Source organism: Urocitellus parryii, chromosome 1, assembly GCF_045843805.1.
Source record: "Urocitellus parryii isolate mUroPar1 chromosome 1, mUroPar1.hap1, whole genome shotgun sequence".
In the NCBI taxonomy this organism is placed as follows: domain Eukaryota; kingdom Metazoa; phylum Chordata; class Mammalia; order Rodentia; family Sciuridae; genus Urocitellus; species Urocitellus parryii.
The window spans coordinates 29,802,116-29,822,441 of NC_135531.1; the positions used below are offsets into that span (position 1 = coordinate 29,802,116).

Genomic DNA, 20,326 nt, shown 5'->3' on the forward strand with positions numbered 1-20,326 from the left:
TCTACATCTAGCTTACAAAATGGAGTTCACTAGTGGGGAAAATTCAATAGAGTCTAATCACCTAAATAGTACTCTGATTTATATATTCATGAGGAAGTAGTTTATACAAATAAGAAGTTTCATATCAAAAATGAAATGAAAAACAATTGGAAATAATGTGAAATAAAAATTTTAAAATTATCTGATTTCAGATATTGAAATAATTTATGAAAGGTAGATGTTATGTTCCCAGTAGGAGATACACTCAAAATTTTTAATTGATTTGAATCTTGGTGAAGTGAGTTTTGGAAAATTAATTTAGCTAACACCCTGTAGGATAACTTTTAAATAAGAAAAGTTGAGGTTTAGAAAACCTGGCAGTAGCTATGAACAAGGTAAGCTCTCATTCCTGAAATGATCATTTCATGAACACAGGGTTGGTGGGGAGCACAGTTGTGAGTCATGAAATACTAAATAAAACAATAAAATATATTAATTTACCATATCAAAAGTCTATTGGTTGAGGGGCTGGGGATGTGGCTCAAGCGGTAGCGTGCTCTCCTGGCATGCGTGCGGCCCGGGTTCGAACCTCAGCACCACATACAAACAAAGATGTTGTGTCCGCCGAAAAAACTAAAAAAAATAAATATTAAAAAATTCTCTCTCTCTCTTTCTCTCTCTCTCTTAAAAAAAGTCTATTGGTTGAATCTAAAGTCAAAATTATTCTATAATTTGAGGCAGGTTATGGGCAAAAATCATTATTGTGGTATTAATAATAAATGAGCAATGCTTTGACATGTCTACATATAGACTCTGAGCCATATAGAACATCCTAGTAAAAATTAACTTTGGACAAATTAAATGATGGCTTACTAAAAGTATCTACATTTATGTATTCTTGTCAGTGGAATAGTTTTTTCCAATGATCATTGTGTAAAATGTACTTAAAATAGATGAACTGAGAATGACTGTTGCTTCAATGAAATTTTATGCTTTGGTGGAAAAGGGTAGAAACCATTCATTACACGAACTTTTCCTTCCCTTAGGAAAAGCGACTTTCCTGATATACCATTGAGCACACTCTGAGATACAAAAAGACAAACATCATTTTATTAAATGTTTTTGCTACTTAGAATCCAAACAATATGAGTTTCTATAAAGTCATTACTTTAGGATGTACAACTATTTTGTGCATCAGGTGATTACTAAACTCCAAGTAAAGTATCACATATAATATTTTAGTAGAGTTTGTATCAATCATGTTGAATGACTTCACACACTATGGAGGTTTCAGTGACATTTAGTACACTCAGGAGATTTACTGCTTCACCATTAGTATTATTTCTAAAGCACATTTATATTAGCTTGTCAATATTTTAAATAACAAAACAAAAAGTAAACAGATTGCTAGCTAATAATCATAGACGGAAACACAAATGTAAACACCAGAATACTTAGAATGCATGCTGTATAAGAGAAGTAGAACTCAATCATTTCATTCTCCAGCCACTTTTTAAAACAAATGTCTTATCATCCTTGACACTTAATTTATTTCTATTGGAAAAATTTAAAAATTCACACAAAATTTTAAAATAAAAATAATGTTCTGGGACTGGGTTTGTAGCTCAGTAGCAGAGTGCTTGCCTAGCATGTATGAGGCACTGGGTTCCACCCTGAGTACCACATAAAAATAAATAAAACAAAACAGAACAAAACAAGGCATTCTGGCCAATTACAACTACAAAAAGTTTTTTTTAATAAGTATATTCTAATGATAAGATAAATGAGGATTAAGAATTTTATTTAAAATATGCATTTCCATAGATGAATGCTTTGGCATAACAACACACAGCAGGTAATGAATCATATTCAGATGTTTGCATCCATTTACAATTTATGCAGGCATTTATTCATTCATTCAAACTATTTATTCAGCATCTATTTCGTGCAAGATCCTGTTGTATGTATTGTTACTAAAGCAGTAAAGAAAACAGAGAAAAAAATCCTTCCTGAAAGAGATTATAACTGGTTGGCAGAATTTATGCATAACAAACAAATAAAATGCATGTCATGTGTTGGGATATGTAAAATATCAGAAGAGATTTCAAAACAAAACCTGAAGGAACCAAAGGGCCTATGTAAGTTGCTTTCTTGGGAAAAGGCATTCCAAGCACAGGGAACAAGACTTGAGGAAAGAAGCCGATGAACTCTGTTGCAGGGTGAAGAAGAGGGTCCTTGTAACTGGAAAGGAGTTGGTCAGGAGGGCAGCTGGAGGGTTGAAGTGAAGCAGGTCAGAGGAGTGACAGTGATGAAGGGAATGCGGTAACTATGCATAGATTTTAGATTTCACTCAAAGTTAGATGAGAAGCCAGTTGAATGTTCTGTGCACAGCAGTGAAATGGTGTAACTTACTTTTGAATGGGGTTACTTTGGAGATTTTGTTGTGAAAATATTGACAGGCACAACGTGGAGAGTGGGGAATAGACTATTGCCACAGTCCAGCAGAGATGCCATGCAATTTGGGACAAACTTGGTGGCAGTAGGGACCATTAGAACTGGACAGTTTGGGTAAACATAGCACAGGTAGAGCTGTGACTTGATTATATACTCTTACCCACTAGTATTCATTGTTTTAGAAATGATTCTCTGAAGTGGGATTTTTTTTTTTTCTGCATCTGGGAAAACCCAGATGTTTCACACACCAAAGAAAAGAGAGGAAATATTTTAACCCAGTGCAATCCTCTTTTGTTTATATGTTTGTTTGCTTGTTTTTGCCTTTACTTTTGCATCTAGACTAAATTGGAAAAAATTGTGCACTGTTTGAAAAATATTTAGGTATTATTATTATATTTCACAAGTAATGCACAATTCCTGTAGTTTATTTAAATCACTGCTTTTAAGTAAAATTTATTCAGGAAAAAATGATACACAAGATAAAATACACCTCCAATCTATAGGAATTATAAATTCTAAATACTATTAAATCACCAAAAGAGATAAATGAACTTCATGATGTCTCTTCTTCATACTTTGTTTGAAAGAAAACACCCATAATTATATTTTCTTAAACCATGCATATTTTATGACACAATGCTTCCCAAACCAATCACTATTCTATGAAAAATAGTTACACTAAATATTTTAATAAATTTTTATAATTTTAAATTTAAAATGACAAGTAACAGTCATGATGTTGTCAACTGACTTTTTTTTTTTATCTGTTTGCTTAAAGATTTTGGAAACGTACCAAATATTAATGAAATGTTGGAAACCAGTTGAAATGCAGTAAAATCCAATCCAGTAAAATAGGACTACTTTTTCTTCATCCACTTTGGGATTTGTCAACAAGTGAACTATGACAATACACCAGTTTTTGAGACTGATTCTACTCTGCGTATGCCTGCCACATTTCTGTTCTCCAGAGATAACGTTCAGAAGGACTCCTGTGCCTCAACAAAGGATTTTAGGTGCACGAGTGTCAAGAAGTGATGGCAAAATTCTGCATCGTCAAAAACGTGGTTGGATGTGGAATCAGTTTTTCTTACTGGAGGAATATACAGGATCTGATTATCAATATGTAGGCAAGGTAAGTCCATACTGAAATGACAAATATTTACCTTCATACTTTACAAGTCTTACTATGTATGGAAAATGAAAGGTTGTAGAGATGATGATCTGTATAACTTTGATTCCCAAAATATCCCAAAAGCATTATTTATGAAATACTATTCTATTTTGAAAAACTAGGAAATTAATAAATGTAGGAATTCATTAAATTGAATTAATTTTTTTCCACCAACTCATGGACTCAAGATGTAAAAAAAAATCACTTAAAATTTTAACTAAAAAACAATGATAGATATATGTTAATATAGTCATTTAAATGACTATATGCATATGTGTTTGTGTATATATGTGTGTGTATATGCATGTGTATTCTTTAGTTTTCTTAAATCAAAATTTGAGAGTATTTGTATAAAAGAAAAACAACTAAGAAGATCAGCAGGTAGAAACAATTTACTTACTACAATATGAGAGGGGCACACAAGTCTTGTATTAAACTTTGTTAAGTTTTTATCTTCTAAGTAACACTATTTTTGATAAAATATATTTTCATTCATTTAAAAAATATTGATATGTTTTATCATATTCAATTATATCAGTCCTTAAACATCCGATAATGTAAGAAAGATGATATTAAAGGTGAAATGTTATATTGAGAAGGAAAACAAATAGCAACCTAAGCAATCTTAGCAAAAAGCAAGAATTAACAGACTTGTCATAGACCCAATGGTTGCATGCTTAAGAGCACAGAGTGAAGGTAATTTTTATGGATGTCATTATAGAAAACTTTTAAAACATGAAATCAACCACATAAAGATGTGATAATGGTAATCTTGCCCATAGAAACTATAAATAGTTTTGTTTGGTTTTTCCTGGACATAGGGATCATTTGGCATCTATTTCCCTTCATCTAGTTTTTAATGAGGATTTAATAAATGTTGAGAAATTAAATTATTACATTATATACTCTCTCCACAGAGTCAAGATGCTTCTTGTTTTCTTTCTTTTTGCATTTCCCATAGAATGTCAATACTTTAAAATCAAGAACTATACTTCATATCTTTGTCCGTAGTCTTAGAATAGAGCTTAATAACTACTTAGCTGATTGAATTAACTTGAGCCTTATTGAATTGAATTCCCTCAGCCATCTGGTACCACTTGGCTCTTCAGCAGATAAAACTAGTCTAGAATTTTAAATCACTGAGGACAATTAAAGTGAGTAACCACTTAAGATATATGCATCTTGATATGCAGTCAAATTATAGTCTCTCTATTCTGCTCTATGAAAGCAAATCAGAAAATCATTTAATGGGATGGGCATAGAGAATTTACAGTAGTTACTTTCTGTAATCTATATACTGAGCTCCTGGATGAACAAAAATTTAGTAAATGCTTTACCTCTGAGATACAACTAGATTCTGAATCTGTATTACAGCCACAGTGTCCATTTTATACTGTATGTTTCAAGTGGTAGAGCACTTTCAAGTTACTGTGGATTATTCATTTCATAGTCTGTGAAATAGGAATTTTGTTATTTGTGTCTATATTACAGTATTGTATTAATTATATTGCATTAATTGCTTATATAATTTAAAATCTTATTTTAAATGGAAGCATACACATTTATATATGTCAAAAAGGCAATGCTAAACTTACAATAATTTAATAAATGTGCCTTATGATGAATGTAAATTCAGAATAAGATATATTTTCTTCAGGAAATATGAAAACTTAAAATATCCTACATATTCTCACTAATATTATTTATAATAAGTTTATTACAGCCATGGAAATTTCCCCTTTTCACTTCCTTTAAGATAAGCATGTGATCTTAATGTGCGATGAGCATAAGAATGCAAAGAGGAAGGACATTTTTTAAATATTCAAACAACTGGGAGTGCATTTAATTCATCAGATAAAAATTTTTGCTTATAGTGTTAAAGTTGAGGGAAACACAGGAAAATCATACAGTTGGCCACAGATCACCTAGCACATATAATGTTTTTTTTCTGCCAACATTTCTTTTTCAATGTTTAATTGCATTCTCTTGGTCTTCATTTTCTCATCTATGAAATCGAAAGTAATGATTATACCAGTGAACATTTATGCACATTCACTTTTTAAAGTACTATTATATTACTAATGTAAAGTGTATTTTAATATCTATTTAAAAAAGAGATAAAGAAATAAAGAGAGCATCGGGCGGTGGGGAGAGAGAAAGAGAAGTCAGTGGCTGAATTTCACCACCACAGCTACTACGTTATAAGAAATAGAGTTGGACTGGGGCTGTAGCTCAGTGGTAGAGCACTTACCTAGCGTGTGTGAGGCACTGGGTTCAATCCTCAGGACCATATAGAAGTATATAAATTAAATAAAGGTATTTCATCTATAATATGCATATATATTTTTAAAGAAATAAAATCAAACATGATGAACTTAAAACATTTCTTTGCCGAGTTTTCAATGACTAAGAAGGCTATTCTAATAAATCATTCAATCAAATGGATTTCCAAGCAAAAAAAATATCTATCATAAAACTTTTTTTCTTCAAAGAGTTAGTAAGAATGCTGCCATTAAGGTATTTTCTATATACAAAAATTGATAGCATTTTGGGGAAGTTTTCATGTACTGGGTCCAATTTATTCAACTTTGAAAGCATAGTCTTCAAGAGTTGAACTTCAAGAAATATACTTTAAACTGTGTAGCCTTTGTATTGCAAACCTCTAACTATTTTCAAATTTCCTAATTTGAATTGAGAAACATAATTTTGAACTTTTTATCAATTTGATTTTTTTTATATGTAGTTTCTAGTCACAGAGTCTTGTTGCCTGTAAGAGTTGTCCTGTTTTATCATAATTTCCAATTTCTCAGCTTGTATTCTTGAATTTAATTTAATTTTGGTAATAACAGACAACTCTAAGTAAATTACTAATATTATTTACTGTACAAACTTTGTATCTTATATAATAGTCTGAAGTGATGAAAAGCATGTTAAAATAGATTTTCGTAAAAATCAGATATAGAGACAAATCCAAACCCACAAAAATTAATAATATAAAAATATAATAGTGGATTTGTCTCTGAATCAGTATAGTAAAATAATTCACTTCAGGAAATAAAACTGTGAGCATATATATATGGTCATGTATATTTGTCTGTGCATTTATATAATCAGAATAACCCTCAATCCTCTTAATATAATAAAATCATACAGTATCCAGAGTCATAAAAGATTAAGGAGCCTCCTAGCAATTCTGAACTAACAGATGTTATTAATATCCTTTTCTAAATACAGAATTAGGTCCCGATTTTTGAGCATTCTTGAAAAACAGAAACCATGTTCAACTATTTCTTAAAATCATATCCCTTTGCCCTGAAACATTGTTACCTTATCAGACTGGATCGATAATGCCTGCTTTCCATTTTAATAGATTAAGAATATAGTTGAAGCTGTTATTCCCACTGATAATTTATCTGAGATTCCCTTCCAACCATGAGGTACATCAAATCTTTAATGCATTGCTGCTGCTTATACACTCTGTAAACCTAAGATGAACAATCATTCTCCCTCTTGAATAGTCAACAGAAATACTGCTCCTAATGCATTTGTAACAGTTTGGAAACAGCTGCTTTTGTTTGCACAAACCTCTTGCTGGTCATTTGACATTTCATTATTTTGGTTTACATTTTCTGACTCTAAACTTTCCCATGATCAAAGAGGAATGAGTCATGTATTTTGTCAGTTCTTCTCAACTTCATGTTTTCAGAACTTTCTCATTTGCCTGCACCTTCTGAATGACTGTGATGAGCTCAAATTACCCTAGATTAGTGGTTCTAACTGTGAGTGATTTTGCCTCCCCTGGGGCATTTACATGTGTATGGAAGCATTTTAGGGTTTTACAACTTGGCTTGTGATTCTTAGGTCTTGCTGTCAATGGCCAGGACTACTACTAACCATTCACAATGCATAGAACTGATCCTCCAAGGAGTTTACAGTTGTCAATGTCAGTAGTGCCAAGATTGAAAAACACCTTTCTAGAGTTTGCTAGAGGGTTTTTTCCTTTTCTTTTCTTAAATGCTTCAATCTTAATTTTAAATTCTTCACGAGTTCTTACTTCTGAATCTATTTTAATTACAATCATATATTTTCCCTTGAGAGTTGCCAGTCATACTTGTTTTCCCCAGCTTCTACTTCTACCAAGACCTGAACTCCTGTCTTAAGGCTTGTAGTGGCACCAACCTGCCAGTCATCCCTCGCTGTAGAATTGTGGGCACCAAATACCACTATGAATGAAGTAATTATTCATTATGTCAATAAATATCTAGAAGGCCTTCCAGGTGCTACTTTGTTGTTAAGCATATGGCAATAAAAATTAAAATTCTCTGCTCACTATCTTATATATTATTACAAATAATATTTAAGGGTGTGAGGAAATTATGAGGCTTTTTTCTTTTTGTCTCAGGTATGGCCAAGAACAAAACAATAGTTAGGAAATATCACCATGTTTCATTTTTGCAATACTGAAAACTAAAATTGAAATAACACAGTTTTGGAATTTGTGTTTCATAAATCACTGTTATTAAATGTTAAGACTAGACAGTCAAAGAACCTGCTTTTATATTTATCTTTTGTTCTTAGAAAGAGTTGTTCATGCATAAAGCTTCATAATGAAACGGTCACTCAGAATTTCTAAAGGAAGTGTCTCTCAGAAACTCTTTTTTTTTTTTTTCTCCCAGAAACCTTACAGGTGATACATGAAAGACAAACTCATTTTAAACACTACTGTGTTCAGAAATATCAATGATGTTCACTATATTGGACTGTGTTCCTGTTTCCATGTTACTTTTAATTATATGGGCATAATCATGGTCAACTCTGAAAGGAGTGGTTAGAAGTCAAAGTGAAGCATGTCTAAAATGGGCAATTTAAAAAACTTCATAATATATGGTAGTTTGAAGAGTAAAAACTACTTTTTAATTACTGAAATCAAACCTATATAAAAATAAAATGATTACTAATTATAAACTATTGATAGGCTAGGAATGGAAGGTGGGGGTTCCTGGGATACATTTATTTTCTATTTGAACAGTAACAAATACAGATACAAAATAAATAGAATCTAAAAAAGGTAAATGGAGTAGGAAATGTTAGTGAAAAAAAGCTCTGGAAGAAATCATTATGTGGTATCATTGACAAAGACTCTTTTAAATTAAGTGATACATTTCTTCCTAATGAGTGGGCATTTGGATAAAAAGAGACATTGTTTCCCTTATATGTAAAAGCATTTTAAGAGGATGCCCTGCAGAATCCAATAATGTTTTCCAAGCAAGCCACCTATTGGTTCTTAAGTCACTAATATATATATATATATATATATATATATATGTATATATATATATATATATATATATATATATATATATATTACCGCTGTTGACCGGTGACGAGTTCTTGCTTCCCCGATGTTGAAGAATAACACCAAAGAAGCACGCCAAGGCAAGGTCAGAGTAGAAATTAGAAATTTATTAAAGGACAGAAGAAAAGACTTCTCCCGGAGGAAGAAGGGGACCCAGAAGGTGGAATCCAGTTAGTGGGCAATGTGTTCCCCTTTTTATAGGTTTGGTGATGGAATGTAGGTTGGAGGGCCCGAGGGATGGGACACAGGTGGACATAATTATCACTTTTTGGGATGGGATTATCACTTCTCTGGGATGGGCTATCTCCAGATCTGTTGGGGCTGTTGGTTAATACTTCTTCCAGGTGGACTTTGGCCTAGGGCCTTTTCGGAACTTCATTAACATTCCATGAATTGTCCTGTTTTCCCTGAGTCATTCCCAGCATGGCCTCCATTTTAGATTTCACTCGATGTTAGACCCGATTTACCTAACTACACTGACTACCTAACTTTAAATCTGGCTTCATATATATATATATATATATATATATATATATATATATATATATATAATTTAAATAATATTTTAACCAGAAATTATATAGAGGAAGCATGCTTGCATTCACAAATCTCACTATAATGTTGTAAAAAAGAAGTAATTATTCAAGATGATCTTGAGAAGCACTCCAGATATACTTGGCAGAGCTTGAAAGCCTCCATAATTATTTTGAAGATTAAAAATTATATCAAAAAGTATGTGCAATTAAGATTTGTAAACACATAGAGAAGACATGGAGATTCATTTTAACTTTTAAGTCATTCCGAAAGACTACTTTAACCATTTTACATATTTACTGTACACATTATCCTATACAGAAGTTTTATTGTGTCTTAGTGACATTCTAAGAAATTGACCTTGAAGTTTGGTTTATGTAAAACATTTTACCTTATTTCATTTAAAATAATTGTCATCACTTTCAAACAGAATATGAAATGTCAGATGTGAAATGTGAAAAATAAAATCATTCAGGCACAAAATCAATTGGGAAATAGGAGGCTTGAAAAACATTTTAGATGAAATGAACCTAATAGGCATATTACACATTTTATCCAATACTAGCAGAATACCCATTCTTCTAAGCACAAATGAAGCATTCTCTAGGATAGATCAAGTTGGATAAGGAACAAAGCTTAACAAAGTTAAGATGGTTGTAATTGGGCTGGGGATGTGACTCATGTGGTAATGCGATCACCTGGCATGTGCGGGGTGCTGGGTTCGATCCTCAGCACTACATAAAAAATAAAAAATAAAGATGTTGTGTCCACCAAAAACTGAAAAATAAAATAAAAAACTCTCTCAATAAAAAAGATGGTTGTAATCATATCCAGTATTTTTTCTAGCTATAATGGAATTAGTCTAGAAAGTAATAAAAGTAGAAATTTTAGAAAAATTGCAAATGCATGGAAACAATATGTTCTTGAACAACCTATTGACTCAACAAAATATCAAAAGTTAAATTATAAAATGTTTTGAAGTTAATGAAAATCAACACACAATATATCAAAAGTTTTGTAAGGCAATAATAGTTCAAAGAGAGCAGTTTATAGCAATAAATGCTTACATCAAAAAGAAGAAAAACTCAAATAACATCATTACAACTCAATGATTTGGAAAAATAAGAACAAACCATACCAAAAATCAATAGAGGGAATAAAATTTTAAAAAAGATCAGAGAAAAAAATAAATTAAGAAAACAATAGAAACTCTGAGGAAAATCAAGAGTTGTCTCCTTGAAATGATAAACAAAATAGACAACTTTTTAGCCTGAATAAATAAGGGAGAAGAATCAAATAAATAAGTCATAGACAAAAAGTGAAGTAATTATAAACACAGAAATACAAAAGGGTCAAAAAATCACTGAGTATTTATTCTATGACAAATTGGAAAACTAGAAATATTTCATAGAAATGGATGGCATTGTAAAGTTGAATCAAGAAGAACAAAATCTGAACTGACAAGTAGGGAATAATAAAATTAAATCCATAAAAATATCATCAAATAAAGTCTAGTATCAGATGGATTCACAGTGGAAATCCCCATCTAAAGAACTAATGCCAGTCCTTTCCAAATCATTTGAAAAATTGATGTGGAACAAATATTTCCAAACTCAGTTATGAAGCCAGTATTACCATACTAACAAATCCAGATAGATACTACAAAAAAAAAAAAAAAATAGAAAGAAAGGAACTTATAGGAAATTCGGTATTTTTGAAGAACATAGATACTAAAATCCTAGACAAAATACTCACAAACCAACTGAACAATACAGAAATTATAATTCACCATGATCAAATTAGTTTTACCTTTTAGATGAAAGGAGGGGTCAACATATGAAAATCAATAAATGAGGTACACTATATTCATAGAAATAAAAAAAACAAAAATATATAATCATTTAAGTAGACGCATAGTAAGCATTTGACAAAATTCAACATCATTTCATTATTAAAATCTCTCAATAAATGTGGCATAGAAAGAATGATATCAACACACTAAGGATCATATATGAAAATTCCATGGTTAGCATCACACTGGAGAAAAGTTGCAAGTTTTTCATCTAAAATCAGGAACAAGTCAAAGATGCTCATAAATTCTATTCCACATGGTACTGGAAGTTCTAGCAACAATCATTAAAAACGAAAAGTGAATAAAAGACATTTAAATAGACTAGGAAGAATGAAGTTTTGTCTGCTCACTGATGACATTATTTTATAGAAAGAAAACCCTAAAGAAGATATCAAATATCAGCTAGAATCATTAAATTCTCTAGTAGGAGGGCACAAAAATTTCAGTGATTCAATATGTGCAGAATTCTTACTGCAGTGCATTTAAATGGGAATGCAGAAGGATAAATTGGAGAAACACATGTGGCAAACTTCTGAGTATCTTGCCTGAGATAAGCCCGTATATTCAGCAGTACTGAAGAAGGTGGGAAGCAGTATTAAAGCAATCAAGAGAAAACCCTTTTTGTTTTTTGTCTTTCCTCATTGATTAAAAACTGCAGTACAATAATCCAAAGACTATATGATGGGAAGAATTCTTATTTTTCTTTATTTCAGAGAAAATGTTTAATATTTTAGCATTAATTCCAAAGTTTCCTAAGACTATTTTAAATAATTTCTTTTTCAGAATAAAGAACTTTTAATTCTAATACCTAATGCTTTTTTATTCATAAAGAAGTATGAAATATTTCCCAATATACTTATGTTCCCATTGAATACTGTTTATTTCTCCCTTTTTTAAATTAATTTGAGAGATACTTTATTTTTTCTTGTCTGAACTAAACTTTGAAGTTCTGGAAAAGTCCACATTGTTAATTTTTTGTATATTTTAATCCATTTACTTTGTATATTTTTAAATATTTAACTTTTTTATCTTATTGTTTTCTTTTTTTTTGTAATGCTTTGACTTATCTCTCAATTTGGACTTTTCTGATATATATATTTTTTTTTACACAGAGTATGGTTTTGGGTTTTCACAGGGAAGACTACAGAGGTGAAATGTTGATGTCAACACATCATATGATGCCATGGGCTCAGGCTTTAGCATTACTTATTACTGATCATGTAAGGCTAAGGTTCCCAAGTAAGCATTTAGGTAAGATGTGACCCTGTACACTAAATTTTCTAAAATTTTCCTGTTGGATTTAGATATGAACTTTCTACTTGTGACATGAAAGAGGTAAGCAGTAATACCACATTTCCTAGTCTGTTAAATAGTTTGCACAAAATGGATTTTTTTTTTCATGAATGTTGGACAGAATTCAGAAAAGATACCCTATGGCACCACAATTTTATTGTAGGGAAATTTGAACCATTGATTTATTTTCTCTAATGATGATAAGGATAACTAAATATTTTTCTTCCTTGTAGTAAACAGCACTTTAAATGTTTATTAAATTTTAATTGGAAAAAGTATAATTATGTCTCATAAAAGAATCCCAAAGTGATATGAATCATTTTATTTTTTAAAATGTTTATTTTAGTATAACACTTGTTGTAGTGATACAAAAAGCGTCTGTAAAACACTCACTCAGTTTCCCATATCATTAACATGTTAATTACCTTAGTGCATTTGTCATAAGTAATGACCCACTATATATGCTTTATTAACTCGGTTCTATACATTCATTGCTCAGAGTCCATATCTTCTCTTAACCTTTTTCACTTCTAGGATCCAACCAGGACCCCACAATGCCATTAGTTCTCATGCATCCTTAGACTTCTTTGAGCTCAGGAAGCTTTACAGATTTCTTTGGTTTTGATTACTTTGATATTTTTGAGATATACACACGAAATATTTTGCAGCATGTGTCTGAATTTTTTTTTCTGATTTTTTTTCTCATGTATACAGTATGGTTGTGGGCTTTTTGGTGGCTGACCCAGAGGTGAAGTGCCATTGTTGACATATCATGCGTTGGGCACATACTTCAGCATTACTTATTACTGATGATGTTAACTTTCAATTCTGGTAAAGTTTCCAATGAAACACTGCTTTCCCAGTCACTGATCATAGCAAATAAGGAATGCACTGGCGGTTATTCTCCAACTCCGTTAAGGGTAGATTTACAATGTTATTTTAAAGTTTCCTGTAGAGGAGAATTTTATTTTCTACCCTATTCATTGATTTAGTTACTCATTATTTGTTGTTGTTGTTTTTGCTTTTGATTGTAATATAAACTCCGTGACTTACTTTATTGCTTAAATTGATCCAAATTTGACCATCGGAAGTCTAGCCAATCATTTTATTCCCTGAGCACTTTCTTACTTTCTGGAACTATCTTGCATATTTGCCAGCTAAGTGCTGGAATAAGACATTTCACAAGGAAGACATTTTAAATAGAAAGATGTGAGGAAGTTTAACTTTCCAGAATTCAAGTGATCTTATGTTGTAATGCAGAAAGCACATAGTTCTGAGTTGAAGCAAACATTTAAATACCTAATAAATTAAATACTGAAAGATAATGTAGGGTATCAGGAGATTTCAATGTAATAAATATCAGGAAAACTCAGTATGGAAAAGTCAGCCTCATTTAATTGCTTTGTAACTACTGGATAACAATCTAGGAGATCAAATTTCAATTAACAATGATACAATTGAGGAAATTCTGATGGCAAGTCATCACAGAAAAATCACTCAAAACAATAATTAGAGTTACAAAAAATAAGTAAAAAGTTATTGTTGGGGAGTTAGAAACTGACTCATGACAAATAGTTTTATGATTTGATTAAAAACATCAGGAATCAATATTTTCAGACACAGTGAAACAATTAGATAGGTTTATATATTTTAATCTCATAATTCCACATTGAAAAATATAGATGTTATTAACCCTAAAAGAAAAAGAATGTTTTACAGAAATGCTAGTTATAAAAAAATAAAATGAAACATGTTCAAACTTCCAACAATAGGATAATATTTAAATAATCAAGATGACTTGCAAAATAAAGCTTGCATAGATCTTAAGGTAAATATACACACCATAAAAGCTTATGGGAATATTATTAGAAAGGAATCTCTACTACTGGAAACAACAGATAGAAAATTAAAAGTATGTATTCTTTACACTAAGTGAATCAAATAAATGTTCAGGTTTGTTCATTTACATTAATTTATTTATAGTTATTCAGTAATTCTTTGATCACCTATGATGCATCAGAAGCTGAGGGTGTAGAATAAATTTTAAAACTTGTATTTTGACAAAAATCTCAAAAACATTTGAAAATATAAATAGAATCCTGTCATCATTAAGTTCTTTTGAGAGTTAAATATCTTAATTCATAAAATATTGAAGGCAATAGACTAAAATTGTAGATGAGGATTCAGGAGACATTTGGAGGGCAAAGTCGACCTCCTGGTCTCAGAAAGGTTTGAATGACTATGAAAAATTCACTTGAAGAGAAGCTCTTCTGTAATAATTAGTATACTAACTCATAATTAATCCCTAACTCATATACATGAGCTATTTTTCATTTAATCTATGGGTTAGTTTGGACTTAAGCCTATCATCTTGTTCTTTTTTCCCTGTTTGCTTTTGCTGCTTTTTTTCTTTTCTTTTTTTCTATTGTCTGTTAAAGTAACTGAACTTGGTTGTAACCATGCTAGTAATTTTTTTTTTTTGTGTGTGTGTGTGTGTGTATGTGTGTGCAGGATTTGGTATGCTGTGGGTAGTGGCTAGATACAGAAGGCCTGTGATCTAAGAATCATTTTTTTTTTTTTTTTTTTTTTTTTTGGTGCCGGGGATTGAACTCAGGGGCACTCAACCAGCAAGCCACATCCCCAGCACAATTTTGTATTTTATTAGAGACAGGATCTCACTGAGTTGCTGAGTGCCTCCCCATTGCTGAGGCTGGCTTTGAACTTGTGATCCTCCTGTTTCAGCCAATCAAGCAGCTTAGATTACAGGTGTGTACTACCATGCCCAATGATTTTTTGCATTTTTTAAAGCTAGGTTTAACAAAGAAATAAAGGAAAAGAACATGATGTAAAGGTTAAAAGTGGTCCTACAAACTAAAGTATTTACTATTTCTTATCTCCATCTTTACAAATAAAGAAAAAAGAAAAAAAGAATGAACCTGTTTAGTGCCTTCTTTGGAAATTACTTTATGGAAATTCCTCTTTCTGTATGATAGTGTGAAGCCCTTAAAAATATTGGGGCTAGATTAAACTAATCAAAATGACCTCAATAGTTCTACTACTTTCAGATGTGTTTGTCAAAGCTTTAAAACTCTTTACCTATCTTTTATAAATGAATAGAAAAATCAAAGTTTTAAAACATTTTATCACAATATGCATCAAGTAAAACTTGAAAATTTTACATGTCTTCCCTTTGGGCAATAAAAGCAGTGTTTCCTAAGAGATAGGAAGCAAATTAGAATAAAAACTCTATTTTTCTCAGCTCACTGCCTTGAGACACAAGTGAAATAGAAGAACCCGGGCTGACCCTAATGCTAATGACCAAGTTTTGAGATTCCAGGAAAACTGAATTGGCCCATGATCACATGCCTCAATAACTCAGGACAGAGTACCAGAGATGAGAAAGCTATAGAGTGAGAGAACTCCATAAATATTGATAGCACACCCCTCAATTATTCATCATGTGTGAAAACTACCTGAGGCTAGGGGAAGAACCACATACAGACATTAGAAGAAAACACTGTCCCCTGTTCACAGGGAGCTGAGAATAGCAACGTTCTTATTAACCAGACAGGGAAAAAATAAAAATAAAGGAACTATGTGTTATTGATTAAAAACGACTACCTTGACTCAAGTAGAAACAATTAACCTAAGAATTATCACAATTCTTCATTTAGAAAAAAACAAAAATCTTAAAAAATAATATTCAAAACACAAACAGATCCAGAATAAAGTTTATTAAAAATAAACAGAATCACAAAATGAATTCTTCTGTGTAATGAATGATAAAATTATAAGTTGTGCAAATAAGCAGGAAAGTGAACACTAATAAACAGATAAGCCAATCAATTGAAATTAACCCAGAAATTAAACATGTTATAATTAGCAAGGATATGAAAATACTTACAATGCATGTGTTCCTTCTAATAAAATAATAATTGGGGCCATTGAATATACAAAAGGTACATAATTCAATCCTTTTTAGTTGTAAAGTAAAATGTATATAATGGAAGATACAGAAGTTATATTTATGATTAGGTTAGATATTGCAGAAATAAAGAATAAGGAAGGTGAAGATAAAGCAATAGAAATTACCCAACTCAAACAAAGAGGTTAAAAAACAAATTCTCTTTTAAATTGAAGATTTTTTTTCACTTAGTTTTCTATGCTACCCATTCACTAACTTATGTTAGCCAAAATGAGTTTAGCTTCTATTGGCTATTTATAGTTTAACTTACAAAAAAACATTGTACAAAATTAGTTTATCAATATCCAACTTTAATCCAGCTTTAGTGTTATACAGATGCTGCTGTTAATGTGACACAGATCACATTATTGCAATTCTCATTGTCTTGTGCGTGTTCCTCATCTGTTTAAAATCACACGTTTTTTTTATTCTCATCAAGATTGCTTCTTACATCTCATATTCAGTAGGAAATCACTTGTATTTGTTAGAAAATAAGAATTTTCTTTAGTATATTTGCTATTAATGGTAATACTGAATTTGAAGAGATCTTGGACTTCATGTGAAAATATTGATTTTTGTGGGTATAGAATTTGAGAATGACAGATATTTCTCTCTCTTTTGGTATTATTGGATTCTTGTTTTTGAAAAATTAGCGGATGGTCTGCTTCTCATATTGAAAACCACTTTACCACTTGCCTTTTTTAAAATTTTTATTTTTTTCTACTGCTTTTAAGCGTTAGCCTTAAGGTTTTCTATTTAACTTACATGTTTAAATCTTCTAGAACTATTGAGAGCCAGACTGTGGCCATAGCTTCGTAGGAGCAATATTGTTACTTTACATGTGGTTACTTATGCATCATCTTTCCTTTATTTTTCTGCCTTTATTTAATTTATATAGGTTAATTATCTGTTTTTAATTGTTTAATAATTGAACATTTTATCAACCTCCTTTTTTATTAATTCTTTTCAGTTATACATGACAGTATGATCCATTTTGCCAAAATTATACAATCATAGAAAATATCTAATTCTAATTAGGACCCCCTTCTTGTGGGTTGGTGTGATAACGAAATTATGTTAGATCTATTCTATTGTCTTTCCTATTCCTATTCCCCCTCCATTCCTTTCATTCTCCTTTGTCTAATCAACTGAAACTCTCTTCTCCTCCTTCCCTTTATTGTGGTTTAGCTTCCACATGTATGCAAAAATATTTGACCTTTAGTTTTTTGGGATTGGCTTATTTCACATAACATGAGAGTTTCCCATTCAAGTTATTTACTGGCAAATTCCATAATCTCATTCTTCTTTATGGCTGAATTATATTCCATTGTGAATATATACCACAAGATCTTTATCTATTCTTCTGTTGATGGGCATAAAGGTTGGTTCCATAGCTTAGCTATTGTGAATTGTACTGCTATAAACATTAATGTGGCTGTGTCACAGTAGTATGCTGATTTTAAGTCCTTTGGGATAGATGCTGGAGAGTGGGATAAATGGGTCAAACGATGGCTCAATTCCTGTTTTTTTTTTTTTTGTTTGTTTTTTTTTTTTTTTGAGGAATCTTCATATTGCTTTTCAGAGGGGTAGAAAAAATTTGCAGTCCCATCACAATGTATGAATGTACCATTTGCCCCCATCCTTGCCAACATGTGTTATTTGTATTCTTGCCATTCTGGTAGAAGATAAAATATCAGTGTAGTTTTCCATTTCTCTAATTTCTAGACATATTGAACTTTTTTATATATTTGGTTTCATTCATATTTCTTCTTTTTTATTTTTATGGATCTATTGTTTTATATTGTTCCAGAATTTTTACCATAATTATTTTCCAAAATAACTTCTTTGCTCATATCTGAAAGTCGTAGACTGTCTCTAAGAATTTGATAGGAGCTACACACGTATTTTCACTATATGTTGTATTTTAATCATTTGCATATCTTGTTAAACACACTGGACTATTTTTATGAAGTCAAATTCTTTATTTGTTTCCCTTTTCTAAGCTTTTTCCTTCATTTTTCTGATTCACTTCTTGGAGCTAACACTCTTCATTCTTTTGTTTCTACATTATTTTGTTTTTGATGTTTTATTATTTCATTATAGTTATACATAATATTGGGTTCGTTGACATAATCATACATGCAAGGAATAAAAATTGTCTATCTTTCTAAATGTTTCACAAATATTTTTGGTCTTAAATGTTCTTTTATCAACTATATTCAGAGCAATTACTGTATTTTTAAAATTTGTTCTGAGGTATTTATGTTTTTGTAACTGTTTAACTCTTCACATTTTTTCCTGAGCTCTCTTTGTTGTCTTTTTTAGTAAAATATCTTCTATCAATTTTTGCATCAATTATTTTGCATAAATTCTTTATAGTCTTTTTTTCAAAGAAACCAATTTTCTTCATAATTTTCTGATGTTATTTATTTATTTATTTACTTATTGATTTGTGTATCTTTCTATTGTGTTCTTTTGCCCATTCTTTTCTTCTTCTAGTAAATTTTACAGTATCTTAGCTGTTTTTCCCCCTCATTATTGATTCAAATAAGTCTTATATAGGTAGTAGTACATACAGGTAGGTATTGTGTGAAACATGCAAGAATGCAGGAATTTTCTCTTTATATGTGAATATGATGTCAGACATGAAACTTGTATACATTGGCTGTTATTTCTTTACACTCATTAAAATTGGTGTTTCTAAGGCTGTTCAATATGTAGAATGAGTCTCAACTCTCAGTCTCATACATGTATAACTTCCTGCAAATAAAGTCTTCTCTTTGATTCATTTTATCCTAAAATTCTTGTGCCAAAACTGATCCCCTACACTTCTGCCATCAGTTCACATCACTATTCATTTTCTTCTAAATAAGATGATGCTGATTTTTTTCTTGCCCTTTAATACCAATTTTACTCAATCCTTAGCAATGTGAGAGTTTGGGAACCAATATGTGCAGTTGAAAATCCATATTAAAAATATCTTTAAAATTTATTTTAACTAGGAATATATAACAGCAAAATGGTTTTTAACTCATTGTACACAGTTGTAGCACAACTTTTTATTTCTCTGATTGTACATGATGTAGCACCACACCCTATTTGCAGTCTTACATGTACATAGTAGGTTAATGATGTCCGTTTCATTCCACCATCTTTCCTGCCCCCTGCCCCTTCCCCACCCTCGCTCCCCTTTGCCCAATCAAAGTTGCTTCATTTTTCCCATGCCTCCCTTTACCCCATTTCTGCCTTTTTTTTTTTTTGTGTGTGTGTGTGTGTGTGATTGGCTTGCTTCACTTAGCATCAATTTACCTGCAAATGCCCTGATTTTATTGCTGAGTAATATTACATTGTGTATATATACCATCGTTTCTTTATCTATTTACCTATTGAAGGACATCTAGGTTGCTTACACATTTTATCTATTGTGAACTGAGCTGCTATGAACATTGTTGTAGCTGAATTACTATAGTTTGCTGACTTTAAGTCCTTTGGGTATAGACCGAGGAGTGAGATAGATGAGTCAAATGATAGTTCCATTGCATGTTTTCTAATCACCATACTACTATTCTTATTTTTGCATTCTTTATATATCCTGGAGGTTAATGCTCTATCTGATGTGTGTGAGAAAAAAATTTGCTCCCCAAATATAGGCTCTCTTTTTACCTCATTGATTGTTTCTTTTGCTGAGAAGAAGCTTTTTAGTCTGAGCCTGTCTCATTCATT

At 31.2% G+C, this 20,326-nt stretch overlaps 1 protein-coding gene across 4 annotated transcripts in view; it reads left to right on the forward strand.

Annotated features, from left to right (window-relative positions):
• Nucleotides 1-3,334: 3,334 nt before the first annotated feature.
• Nucleotides 3,335-20,326, forward strand: part of LOC113186242 (cadherin-10) — a 102,999-nt gene continuing 86,007 nt past the window's right edge. For all 4 annotated transcript variants that reach the window (XM_026393633.2, XM_026393632.2, XM_077795589.1 and 1 more), the window contains exon 1: nucleotides 3,335-3,565. In XM_026393633.2, coding sequence (XP_026249418.1) covers nucleotides 3,335-3,565 — 231 coding nt within the window. The remainder of the gene's footprint in view (nucleotides 3,566-20,326) is intronic.